Here is a 14,134-nt window from a genome sequence, read left to right on the forward strand (position 1 = left end):
ACGCAACTGTTAAGTCAGACCAAAGACACTAGTATTGCTTCCGATCATATCTATGAAACTAAAAGTCTGTCCTATGGCCTCTTCAATCCCAGGCAGTTTACATTAAGGAAACAACTTTACTTACTTTATAAAACTCAAATAAATCAATTATTTTCAAATTACCGTCGTTAGACCTGCATCTGCTATCTATTCATAAATTTAAAAAGTTGTTGTGTACAGATACTTAAAGAAACAAGATCAAATTAGTTTGCTTTTAGTTTTTATAATTAAAAACACAACTAAATCCTACAAATATATATATATATTTTAGTATTTTGTAGTTACTTTCCAGGTGTTTATTATGTGTCTCTTTTCTATATTTTGTACTTTTAGTCATGCGTTTTATAGATTTTTTTCATGTTGGGTCTTTAAAATAAGCTTACAATATTTTTTTGGGTGCAACTGCAATTGAAGACATAAATAGATTCCCATTTCTTATCTTATTTCCTCTGGCAGGGTTTTCATGCTTTTATTTTGAAGTATGGCCTTAAATCCGGTTCGTGCTATCTATTTATAGGTCAATTGATAAAAAATAAAAAATAAATCCCCAACTTTGTTCAAAACTTTTTTTTTCGAAAACTTCGGTCCAGCTGTTTTGGTTTCTATCACTTAATCATTGTAGCTGTCCCAGGTCGGATTACCGCCACCCGCCTAAAAATCTCCCAAATCCTCACTCACACCAAGACCTTAGCAAGCCGGAATTCCTTTTCCCTTATCTCATTCATCTGATTTTACCGTCACTGCACAGAGGGTGTACCAACCTTCAGTATTATAGGAATGCTGATGCGCTGCCTTTCAGACGTCCTGGAACTAAAAATAAATATTTGCAACGTCCACAGCATGGTTACGTATTTCATGCTTATATGTTTCTTAATCACAAAATGAAGATTTAAATGTACGTGGCCCAACAAAAATAACAGTTTCAAGTAAAACGAATAAACACATCAGCCATTTTCTATGCTCTTAGAATAACTTTTATTTATTTCACTTTACAAAGAGATCTCCAACAAAGCTCTTGGTTACTTTATATTTATTCAAATACAAACAATCGGACTGTTTCCTTTGAGATAGTAGGCTAAATGTGTGACAGGGAGGGTCAGACATCATCTATGCATTCCGAGCAACAACAGCAACAAAATCTCTGACGCAAAAGAAATATTTTCCAAAACTTTTGTATCACATGAGAAATGGCAACGATAAAGAAAAAAAAAATACTAAGTAATTTAACCAATAATGGCACTCCTGATTATGTACGTATTGGCATGTTTTGGTGAAGAACTTGTTGATATTGCAGCTGTTTATTTTTAGTGATGTCATCGCTGACTCATACAAGCTGTTGACAAAGTCCTCTTGCCATCTGAGGATGACGGTGTCATGATGGTATGACCCGTGGTGAGGATGAGGGCTGGAATGAGCTGGGAGACAGTGGAATATGTTGCCACTGTAGGGCACACATACATGGGTGGTTTTGGAATGATAGCAGGGGTTGTAGGTCATGAGGTCCTTATTAAGAAGAAACTTTGAGGGGCTGGTTCATGTAGGCAGTATTTGGACTCAAAGGCAAAGTACTGGCAAAATGTTGGGGACAGGCTTATGATTCGGAAATCAGTCGGATGGCACAGAGTCCATTTTTGTACTCAGTGAGATTGGTTTTGGCCAACTGCTTTTGGTGCTTTTGGTGCTTTGTTGTCAGAGTAAGGCAGGTGCAAAGTAACAAAGGCAAACACTGCTCTCTAGTGGAGATGCAACATATAAACACATAGGCAGGGGGCATTTAAGGGTTTCGGCACCCACAAAATATAATCAAAGAATTATACAAATGAGGAAATAAAGATTTTTTTCTTTTTAAATGAAAATCTATTAATGCATCATCCATAAGTTAATATAACATCAAATAGTATCTGTGTTGAGTTCAACTTGAAAACTGAAATCATACCATCGGACAAGTATTGACAAGCATCTAAGTGATCTGGCTGGATCAAGGTATCCCCAACAGCGGGAACTGTAATACTGATCGCTGCATATGACAGCATTTGATGCCTCTGAGTATAATACCCCATTTGGTAATATTACATTAGTGTTGTTTTGTCAGAATCACCACATCAGAGCAGATAACATTTAGATTTTTTTTTTAAAAATCTGGATCTGGATCAGTTAAACCGTCACATCAAAACTGTCATAAGATTTAAGCATGCGTGGCACTCAGTGCTAGAAGTCACTCTGATCTGCCTTCCAACATTTGGTGGATTCAGGAAAGTGACTGTGGATCTGCAAATCACACATTTGTGTACCAGCGTCATTACGACGATTAGTGTTCACATATCATCTCAGCTACTGACCCTCAAATAGTCGGTGTACTTTTACATTGTTATGGGAGAGAAAGTAGAAACTCTCTTCGGGGATTCTTCACCCTGACTGAACACAGAGAGAAAACTACTCAACATCTTCATCTCAGCATATTTCTCTCCTCCCTTAAGGGAAGTGAGCTGAATGGGGAATCTCAGGCAATCAGTTGCAAGGGATAAAACCTCAGAACCAGTGTTTGTAGTGTGTACTGTATTTAGATTGGGCGGATAGGTGGAGGAGAGAAGGCTATACTATATTCCTGGCTGATGCTAAAAAAAATAAAAAAAGCTCCTGAAGTCTGAGCCCCCATCAGCCAGGTAACCCAAAACCTGAAGTGGGGAGTCAGCGTGGGATATGGGGAAAGGAACAATGTGGCTCTTTGTGCAAGCCGGGCAGAGAAAACAAACCGTTTCCCCTGGAAAGAGATCATGTTCAGGCTCCATCTGAGAAGACCACACAAGGCTGATCAGAGCTCTGTCTGCTGTGTGGAGCAAGGAGAGAAGGAGGAAGAGGAGGAGGAGCGCATCTGGGCAGCCCCACACACTTGTGCACACATACATGCTTTAGGGCAATGTCAGACAGGAAGAGAATCTGAGATTCTGTCCTTCAAGCGCTCAATGAACACTAACACACCAGCCGGTGTTCTTTGGTCCAAGACAAAAAGTGTGAGTGTGTTGTGTGTTCTTCCCCCTTATTGACTGGTGATGATTCGGCCATCTGGACTGCTTCCTGGGTTGGCACCCTGCTGGTCTACAGGCAGAACAACACTCTGGTGGGCTGACAGGCTGAGGGACAGGCTGGAGGGTGTTAGCACTGGTGTTGTCCACAAGAGGGCGTGGCACTGAATCTGGCTCTGCCATACAGTATTAAACAGGGAGTCTGTTCATTTGGTGGAAAGGGCAAGAGAGCAAAAAAACACAGAGGGAGAGAGAAAGAGTGGTGAGATGTTATAGATTCTGGGCTGATTCTTTGTAATTTCCATTTCCACCATATCTTATAACTAAGTCTCCTGGTCTGGACCTTTGTTACTTAATCTAGCCATTCTACATAAACAGAGGGAATGAGGCTTTTAGTCATGTCAACACTCAGATAACTGTTGCACAGGGCACAATCAAACTAAGAACATCTGGCCTCTTTTCTCTCACGCACACTTACACAGACTCGCATTCAAACACACATACGAAACGCAAACACACACTTAAGGGCCAAACCAGGGTTCTGTACTCCCTCTGTCCCATTGCGTTTTAGTTTCAAACGCTCAGCGAATACCCATGTGGTTGGATCAGATTACACGGGGCTATAAAATATCCCAAATAAAGGCAAGGAAAACTGAGACGAAAAAACGGACTGTTTCCTGAGGTGAAATCTTCCAGTTGGCTGCAGACTCTGTCAGACTGGGAGGACTTTTTGCAGCGGGGACAACAGAACAAGACAGCAATGTTCTGCTCAGAGCACAGAGGTGGCTAGCTAAAGTCATTCACATATGACAACCAGATCCCATTACATACAACGCAAGGCCATAAACCAGTCTGCAAGACACAAGCAGCACACTGTGATTTCATATGTATTGGTTACTACGGCAATGCATGAAACCACAACAAATGACAAAGAACTCATTTAGTGAAAGGAGATCTTGTTGCTCTAAGGCACTAAACATCTGGGGTACAAGATAAAGGTTTCTGTGACTCTGTCACTATCAACAGCCATCACTAAAACACAATTATTAATATGACCTATGGCCCTTGGTGGCTTGAAAAGGAATACAGAGAGAAAAGTAGACTGGTTGAAATTTGAATCAACTCTGTAATATCAGAAGATCAATCTCAGCACATGCAGCAAAACAGAAACATGATCATGTTATGATAAGATACCAGCAGGTGAGAATGATGGGTGGTGTTACATAAATGTGGACTGCCAGGCAAGTGAAATCAAGAGGGCCTTTGATTGGTCCAAAGTATAGAGGCTTTCCTGCTGCATTCTAACAACAACATCTGCTTGGCACTGGAGAGCAGTGGCGAGTGAAGAAAAGGAAAAGCACTGAAAAGGAAGAGGAGAGTGCAAACTTATACATGGAGTGAGACGAGCCAAAGCCAGAACAGTGTCGTTATGACACGTGTAATCGGATCGCTCGGATTCAGTCCCTGTGTTTTCTAATAAAACCCCAGAGCTCTATCACAGCAGAGGGCTGCCTCTCATATTCACAGCGCCTTGCAGTCTGCCTGACAATCACCTCTGTCTGTACAGCAGCCTCAGAAAGATGCCTGTATTGCCTTGCAGTTCATACTGCAAGACCGCAACTTCATCTGTCGCTTTGTCTGAGTGTCATTTTGGACAGGCTATCCCATAACCTGAAGGTCAAAGTTTTGACTTAGCAGCAGCTATCTGCTTCCAACTCATGAACTCACCACCTCTTCATACACTGCAAACAGTTCCCGATTGGAACTTAGTTAGTAACTGTCAAATTCTTTCCTTCCATCTTAGCAAGATGCATTTACCATGGCGTATTCGAGCCTGCAAAACAGACGGCCATGCAAACAAAGTATTGTGACTGTCGGGTTGTGGTAAAGTGATCGCCTTTCAAAGTGACTCTTACTGCTTGTGCCCTCCACCTCCTTCCTCTGTTGTAACTTAAGAGGACTGAGGAGTGTCAGGTTACTGGGATTCTCTCTGTTTGGCGCCATGTTGTTTAGTGACCATGAGCATACTGTGAGACCTGTGATTAAGCTTGCCCTGTATATGTGTGAATGTGTGTATGAGTACATTATCCAGTCCCTCAGTCCACTTGCTTTTTAAAAAAGATATTTATGTTTTTAATTTATCCAATGTGAAATATCACAGAGAGATTATGCAAATAAAGTTGTAGTTAACTTGGTAGAAAATTAGATCTCTCTAAAAATGTTAAAAATCAAATATTATAAAAGTAAGTAAAAGCAACACTATCAATATCTTTTGTCAAATTTCAACTGAATAACCCACCTCTATCCTCTACTTATTCTGATCTCGGATTCGTAGGCACCGCCTCTTCAGAGCTGGCTCCATATCTCCGGCACTGGGCATATTAGCAGGACTCCTCAGGCTACCCTTGTCCCTGAGTTTGGGCAAGAGCAGTGGGGTGGCAGTCCCACCTGTCTTTGGCGCTGTGGGCAGAGCATAGGCATGGTCCTCATCAGGAACATGGGAGTCCTCTCCTACATCCCCAGCAACTGTTAAGGGCCCTTCCATTTGACTAACGGGGCCCTCAACCCGCACTGGGCTAACAACTGAGCACTTGTTCTCTTTGACAGCTTCCAGCTCACTAAGTGCAGGGTCATGGGGTGGTGCTGGTAATCTCTGGGGTAGGGAAGAGTCCATACTGGTAGGCGTGGATGAGGAGGACACACCATTTTGACCATGGTCCTGAGATGTCAGGGTAGAGGACTTGGCATCATGTAAAAGGCTGCTCTCTGTAGGGCTGGGTGGGGTGTGAGAAGGTGGAGAGTGGGAGTCCTGTGGCTGGTAGATAGTGTCATGTGAAGGTGACTGTGGAAGAGAAAGGGTAGGTTTGATTATGTCATGGAGTCCTGATCTGTTAACCTGCCCAGGTGCTGACTCCCCCAGCCCTGATAGGTCTATCATTCCATTAGCACTGGGCTCCAGCTTCACTTGGGTCCTTTGAAGAACCCTTTGGATGACTTGCCGCTCTGTGTGCAGCTTATAGTCCGTCTGTCCCTCCGACCCTGCAGCAGGGCAGGGAAATTCATTGTATTGTGATCTGGGGGAGGATCCTCCACTCTGAGGTGTGGATGCTGGGGACAGAAATGGCCTCTCTGATTTAACCCAATCTGTGTCTCTGGGGTTGGGCTCACTTGGTGAGGTGAGGCTTCTAGGAAAGGTTCCACCCAATTTATTGGCAACCAATCTGTTGTCTCCTTCAGAGATTCCTGGAGATGGGGGCCTGTTGGCCCTGAATCTACTCCTGTCTATCCCCTCTGGCACAGGCTGGATAACTCCACTGTGATTTGGAGTTTCTATCGCTGCTTTAGGGGGTACTGGAATAGGGATAGGAATGGGTATGGGGACAGGCAGGGGAACAATAATGGGATAAGGGACCAGGACAGTGGGATGGGGCAGAAGAGGGCTAAAAGAGGGAATACCATAGTTCATTATGGGAGGCATTGGGACAGGGCCTCTTGGCATCATGTTCAGAGGAGGGGAGTGCAAGCCAGGGAAGTAGGCTCCTGGGAAAGGATGCATCAGTCCAGGTGGATTCATGGAAGTAGAGGTGGGGGGCTGCAGGAGAGGAGAGTGTGGAGGTCTGTGGATAGGGCTGGAAGGGGGTCCTGGATGTCTAGGAGGATTGACAAGGGGGCTTCTTAGGCCCTGAGCATGAAGAGGAGGTCTGATAAAGGGTATGGGGATTTGAGGTACTGGCTTTTGATCCAGAAGAGGGCGAGGAGGAGGAAGGGGAGCAGGGTGGGGGGACACATTAGAGGGAGGTGGAGGTGGTTGGACAGATCTATCCAGGCCCCTTAGCCCTGAGACAGATACTTTGGAAGAAGATGAAGCTTCTGAAGGTGATATGGACATAGATTCTGCTAATCCATGAATTAGTGCAGACCCTTTTGGAGAGAGATTTCTGTTCCGTGCTTCCCCTGTACTGCTGCTGCTGTTCCAAGACTCAGGGGTAAGTAGCTTTTGCCCAGCCACACTGCCATCCACCCTCCCATCCTGGCTTGTTCTATTTGGGCTGGAGCTGGTGAGAGCTGCACGGGCTTCTCTGTAGAAAACATCCATCTTGTACTGGTTCAGACACTTGGTGCTGCAGAACTGCAGTCGTTCCTCCCCAGATCCGAAGTCAAGATATTCTTTAGTGTGACGAACATGCTTGCACCAATCACATACCTGTGGCACAGGGGAGAGAGACTGCGGGGGGTCATACTTCTGCATGTTTAAACCTTGTAATTTCATAGCCTACTTATATTGTTGAAAACAAAAGATACAGTGTCCTCTTACTCTGACATTGGTATTTATCTTTAACACCAGTCTGGGCGAGTCCTCTGGATGAGGGTGCTGAGGGGATCTCTCACTGTGGAGGTCTTCATCTCTGGCCTGACAGGGAAAAACCACAGTGTGACAAACATGACACACCACTGTGAGGCAGTTTGAGTTTGTTGTCAAATGCTTCAGTAGAATCCATCTGTGCTCATAAAACCACATTTGAGCGCTTACATAACAAGACAAAAAATAGTTTAAAATCAATGGCCTTGTCATGAAGTAGCTGAAAGTTCACGCAAGGTACTAAAATCCTAAAGGTCAGTAAAACAAAGGGGAGGAAAACTGTGTTGTACAACAGATATGATTCTACAACCAAGTAGGGAGATAATGCAGGTGATGTATTGTCATATCACTAATGTCCCCACCAGTATTAATATAGGAAATTCCTTCTGATTCATGTAAACTGATATGCTGTGGATCTGAGTGCTCCCCCATCTCTGTGACCCAATGAGTCGTGTTGAGTTACGAAACATGAGGCAGCTGAAGGTAAGGTATGCGCTGAAAGTGGACACCTCGCCCCAGGCCTCCTGGCCTTCCTCTCAGACAAGCAGCAACAAGCCAACAGAAATGCTTTTCTCCCCGCCTTCAAAAAACATAGGAGTGCTTGTTGCACACAGTCTGCTCAGCCTCCCTTTGTGTCTGTGTTGTTGTGTGAATAAACCCACCACAGTATAAACAACACTAAACGTGAAAGACTATACAGCAGCCTGTCATCCCGTACCTCTAAAGGCGGTATATTCATGTCGTAATGGAAGGTGAAAAATCATGGCTATGTGCATTAGAGCGTTTCTCCCTAGTTGCAGCTTTCCTGTCCTCCAGACCAAAGCCACTTAATGGCCTACCCCTTCTGCATTAACGCGAAACCGATACTAAGTGTCCTGTATAAAGTTTGACCCCCCCTTCCCACCACTCCTTAACTGGCTTCTCTATACTTACTAGGAACTGTGCTCTTGAAGGTTCCCCCTTTTTTGAATTCCTGCAATTGAATCTCACTTACGACCTCACAAGATTAGGAGTATCTGTTTGTAGAGGTCTGCGTACCTGCCAGAAACCAGCTGATGCTCGATCTCCTGTGTATGGATGGTGACACTGCCAGTGCAAACTGTGCATAAACTGCATCTTTATGTGTCTGTGCACTTATATGTACATGTAATGCTTTTGTATCGCCACCCTCAATGCTCCAAAACTATGGAAACATCTCGTGCTAAATCATCATCTTGCAGATATCAGGATATCAAATCAGGATATGGACATCATCAACAAGAGATAAACCAAGTGTATGACTTCCCACAGTGTTATATACTGTATGCACAATTCATAATAACCTTGTTGCGTTTGAAGTAGGCCCGTCTGCAGGCAGCAAAGCACTTCTCACTGCAGAAGCTCTTGAGCTCAGAGCCCATACATAGCGAGTAGCGTTTTACACCTTCCTTCTGGCACCAAACACACACGATCTGCACATTTTGCACATCTTCCACTGCAGGGGAAAAAAAAATCAGAACAAAGGAGGGCGATCAATTAATCAATATGAAAAAGTATTATATACAGATCAGTGCCAAGGTGGCAGGTGTTGGTCTTGGCTTTAGAAGATCTTATGAGGATGAGAACAGCATTGAGCAAATAAGCTGACTATTTTTGAGGGTTAACAGAAAAAACCCTTTAATTTCACTCATACTAAAGAGACATGGATCAGCTGAATAATTTCAGTATGTTAATGAATCCCAAGTCTTTAGCTGATAGCTGGAGGTGCTTCAGACTTCCTAAGTAGTGATGTATCAGAAAGTGAATTAATTGAAGGAGTCTCAGGGTGATATTCTTCCAGGGGAGACCAGAGATCCAACTGCATCTTTCTTATTTATTTATTTTATATTATTTATTGCAACTTTTTGTCGGCTTTATGCAGTTATGCCGCAGTGAGGAAATATGTGGACACTAGCATTTTGTTTTGACGTGATTCTCCAGCACAGTGGAATTCAACAATGACTGAGTCTGACCTTGTCAGTTTCATTCAAGGACTTTTACATCCATCCTGGGTGAGAACTATCAGATCAGTGGCTCATTTGGCACACAAGACCAGTTCATGCAGTTTAATAGTGTAGCATGCAGGGCAACGACAGGGCTATAACTCCTACATTGCACAGAAAACATAGATGCCAACAGTAAAAGCAGCAATTTAATGTTTATTTAAGGTCAGGTTTGCTGAAAAACACAGTCAAAATAACAGAAAATACTGACATGTGCTGCATGGTATAAAAAGGTGAGACTATACAGCAACATCTGCTTGTTCAGTTTCCCTGACCTGAATTTTATTATGCTGCATTGTTTTGTGTTGTTATGGCAACAAACTTCCAAAGTAATTACTCTCAGATTGCTGCCACTGAGCAATATGAAATCAACAGGGGACTTCAGATATTTCACTTTTTCAGGCTTTTGCTCTTTTTTTCATAAAATGATTCCATCTGAAGAGTTGATCATTCTCAAAAGAACACTAAACTGAACTGAAATAATTAACGCCATGTAACTGGAGGACAAGCACACGTCATGTAACCGCAGCGCCTCCTAACTTTCTCCAGAGCTTCTATTACTTCTCAGGCACCTTTTAGGAAAAGGCTGAAACTAATACCTGCAGCATAGTCTGCAGCTGGTCTTACACCCTCATCTCTAAGCACAGACAGTAAATAGAATGTCAATCCTGGATTATGTGAAGCAGAGGGAAGCAATGCTATAAACTAAAATCATAATTTAACAAGAAGACTTTGAAGTGATCACTTTTCTATCTCCTCATGAGAGCTACCGAAGTCCCGTACCTGCTGATGGCTTTATGAGGGGGACGATGACAGGGGAACTCTTGTGCTCCTTGGGGGTGGTCAGCGATGAACTTGTTGATGAAGAAGAGGGTGAAGAGGAAGGGACACTGGAGGATTCCCTCTCTCCACTCTTTATGGCCAAGACTGAATGATTGACGTTCGTGTCCAGGCTCTTGGATTTTGGCAAAGAGTTTTCTGAAAGACGTGAACAAGATGCAATATTACCCTGGCTTTGTCATGCAATACAATACCATAAAACTACAGTACAGCTTACACGATAGTATAATAACCTATACACAAGCAAAAGATTCATCTGAATGAATGAAACTTGAGTAGTTGCAACCACTGGAGAATATGTTGGGCAAATTAGAGCAGTGACTCAATGTCTGCACCAAAACCTGCAGAACCTGTTAGTTGGTGTATCACAGCACCAACAGTGACCTGTCGACACCTGCCCTCACCTTTTAGCACAGACACATGCTGACGCCTCTCTCTGTAGTTTCTGATCTCGTTAGCCTCAGACTCCCTGAGGTCCACCTTGTCGTACCCATACCATCCCAGGAGCTCGTTCATGGTGCTCTCTGCAAACGTCTGCAAGAGAGAAAAGAGGAAAAGGAATTAAAATTTTAAGTAAAGCATGTCTGCAAATGGGAAATTGTAAGCATGCGTCTCAGGGTTATTAGTGGAACTTTTCATCCTATGTTAAACATAATCAGACCTTCCTACTCTGAATCAATGTGAGGGCTTCTTTCTCAGCCCCAGCCCTGTTGGAGAAATGAATAGGGGCACAGTGGAGTACAGTATGACTCTTTTTCCATGATGTATTCCAAGTTGTTTACTCTTGCTAAATCTGAGACGGAAAGGTTTAAAACCTAACACCAGTGTGAAATCTATGAATCATCCTTTGTTTATCTCTTTTAATTGGAAAAAAGGGGGAGAAAAGAAAACTGTTCTGCACAGATGGGATGTGTGGTCTCATTTTTTTTATTTTTTTATTACGACCAGATGAAAAAAAAAACACAAAGGTCCCTCTTTTTATCCACCCACCTCTCTCTGTGGCTTTAGTGGAACCGGATTGGAGGAGAAACCTGATCCGGAACGGGCAGAAATCAGAGCGGGACACCCTACACCACAGCGAGGTCCCATGGTTCTCGGAAATGCCCCACTCTTCTCTACTCTTCTCTTTCTAATGTCCACCACTCAATCCCTTTCTCCAGCTTTCCCTGTCCCTCCCCTTGCCTCTTTTTTGCCACCACCTCCCATCTTCCCCATCCTCCCCTCCATCCCAGCACCTTCCAGCCCTGACACCCGACACAGCACTGCTGCTCAGGTTTCACCCTTTTCCAGCACAGCCAGTCTGCTGTAGCGGTGTTGTAGTTCTGTAGTACTGACTGCACATTCTTTCCCCTGCTTTCCTCACTCCGACCTCTGCTCTGCACTAGGGCCTCAAAGAAATGGATCTCTCCCTCGCTTGCTCACTTTGTGCTCAGTGTGTGCGTCTAGGAGAGTGTGTGGGTGAGTGAAAGCAGCGGTATCATATCCAGCTAAATATGCCTAACGATGATTAAAGTTAAGTATCCGGTGTCTGGTGCTGCGCTTGGGTCTGACGTGGAGGGAGTAGGTCCGAATGTGGTGTTGAAACAGATGTATTACAGAGACAACACTGGGTCGGACCTCAGCTGAACTAGAAAATCACTTTGCCTGCCATCCTGCCTATCTTTCTTTCACTTTTTTTCCTTTGCTGTTTAAAAATTGGTGGTGCACACCTTTGGGATTTTACTGGCCAATTTTAGTCTGGTTTATTTCCCAGCATGCCAAATTTTGGTGTTACCCAGAAGGACAGCACTTACATCAACTTTCCTCCCGTAAAGCCATGTGTCACTTAATCTTTTTTTCTCCTGAACGAAAGAATTTATTTCCCTCACCCTGCCCTCCACTTCCCACAATATTGTTTTTGTTTCTTTTTGGCAGTTTAGACAAACATCTGCTTTGTAAGAGTGACAAGCCATATCCCAAACCACGGAGAGTTGCAGCCAAAGGCAACAAACTGGGGCTGACCCTGAGATTTAGCCCAAGCAGGCTCACATCAAGCAAGGATAGCATTTCACATGTTTTGATTAAAATTAGTTAAGATGTAACACTACACTTCCCTGGATATCAAACACTACAATCCAAACCCCTCTTACACACAAAAATGAGCATGTTTCCTCTCTCACAAAAGGCCAGAAACTCCCCCAAGAAAATGGCTTGTCTTTTTAGATTTCTCTGCTTCAGCTAGAAGGATCCTCAAATATCCTTTACCACAGTCAAGCGTCTCAAATAGCCAGTGTCCAAACCCAAACAAAGCAGACAATCCAGGGATTAGTTTCCATGCAGTAGGCTCATAATGGTGGGAGGGAATGTGTCTGTTACTGTGATTTAATTTCTTATTGCCTGTACAGTCACTGCTCTTCAACACAAGGAACAGATGAGATATTCTTACACTTGTCATTGGTGAGCAGTGTTTTGTCTTTCGGCAGGAGCTTGCCTTTAATGGGATGCTTGCATTCTTTAGAATAGTGAGACACTGCTTTTGAGTTTTCCCAGTGTGAGGCTGAAGCAGGCTATTTAAGGAATATAAATGCCCCCCTCTCTTTCTCATGAGTCTCTGTGGTGCAGCAAGTGAGCGCACCGCAGGGAGCGGGGAAGAAGTGACGCACATCTGGATCTCCGCTGGACAGTTCAGAGTGCGCGTCCGACCACAGCTGGCCATGGCGTCACTAGAAGGCAAATGTCAACCTATTTTCCTTAAATTAACTACTAACATCTAGACGTAAAACTGCCTGTGTCTTACTGAGTTTCATTTTTAATTTGAAATTATAAATAAAAAATGTTTTATTGAATCGTCTCCCAAAAAGTAGGAACTTTGAGTACTTTTTCTCAACTTTCAGTAAAACCCGATTAAATAATTATTTACATAAATAGACACAAATATAGTATTTATTGAAAATAAACGGAGTATATGTCTTGATTATTCCCAGCACTGATTTGTGCGCAGTTGACGCTCTGCGAATGCGTGCGTAAAAAAGTTACAGCTCGCTGAAAAAGCACCTCTCACTGCTCAAAACCTAATCTAGTAGAAGCACACGAGCAAATTCTCACCTTCATCTCCTGGTTAATCTCCCTCTTCACGGGGTGCGCTGGTTTCCTGCTGCGTTTATTTTCCGGTGGTCTGCCTTTCTCCATCTCTGGCATAGTCCTGGTCTGGCTGGATCCGATCCGGATCAGTGTTGAGTGTCAGCTGGAGGAGTTTTAGCGGAGTCGCTCAGAGTGAAAGTTGTCACTCCCGGTGACAGCCGCTGTCATTCCCGGACGTCCAAGTCCCTCATTTAGGGTTTCGCACCATACTGCTCCAGTGAACATGCGTGTACTGTCCGCGTTGGAGGCCCAGCCGCTGAACAATCCCCCCACTCTCTCTGCTTCACCGCTGTCAAGCTGCTACTGACACCCAAGAAACCTTTTCCCGTTAAGACTTTTAAAGTAAAGGCCCTACTAGAGATGACATGGGGAAAAAGCTAGTGAAGCAAAACCAAAGCAAGATTAAGGAACTTTGAAGTTGTTACGAAATCAAAATAGATCAATTGCAGCTCAATCTCTGTTGAATATTTACAGCAATTTCAGTAACAACAGACCACATTTGTTGCTAAATTTAATCTCATAAAAACTTAATTAAGTGTAGCCTACTGTTTACATGTCATATGTGAATGTTTGTATTTCTAATATTGAAAAAACTGTTGAAATCAGACAAAAAATATAGCCAGACATACAAATATGTTTCCCTCTAAATCAGACATCAGTTCAAAACTTACCAATGCACATACAGAACAGCTGATCTAAAGCAAGCTGGGATGCTGAGTAAAATATAAATG

At 43.4% G+C, this 14,134-nt stretch overlaps 1 protein-coding gene across 2 annotated transcripts; it reads right to left on the reverse strand.

Moving 5' to 3' along the window:
* Nucleotides 1-1,001: 1,001 nt before the first annotated feature.
* On the reverse strand, nucleotides 1,002-13,700 carry LOC142374927 (sine oculis-binding protein homolog). 2 transcript variants are annotated; one of them, XM_075458799.1, is made up of 7 exons: nucleotides 13,368-13,700; nucleotides 10,688-10,817; nucleotides 10,227-10,421; nucleotides 8,745-8,896; nucleotides 7,378-7,473; nucleotides 5,362-7,266; nucleotides 1,002-3,264 (listed from the first exon to the last, which is right to left on the reverse strand). In XM_075458799.1, exons 1-6 carry the CDS (start codon nucleotides 13,458-13,460, stop codon nucleotides 5,371-5,373), a joined length of 2,562 nt encoding a protein of 853 aa, XP_075314914.1. In that variant the 5' UTR covers nucleotides 13,461-13,700; the 3' UTR covers nucleotides 1,002-3,264; nucleotides 5,362-5,370. The 2 variants fall into 2 exon arrangements, with proteins under 2 accessions (XP_075314914.1, XP_075314913.1); XM_075458798.1 differs by having other exon boundaries at nucleotides 5,362-7,287.
* Nucleotides 13,701-14,134: the final 434 nt, after the last annotated feature.

This window comes from Odontesthes bonariensis, chromosome 24 (assembly GCF_027942865.1).
Source record: "Odontesthes bonariensis isolate fOdoBon6 chromosome 24, fOdoBon6.hap1, whole genome shotgun sequence".
Taxonomy (NCBI): Eukaryota; Metazoa; Chordata; class Actinopteri; order Atheriniformes; family Atherinopsidae; genus Odontesthes; species Odontesthes bonariensis.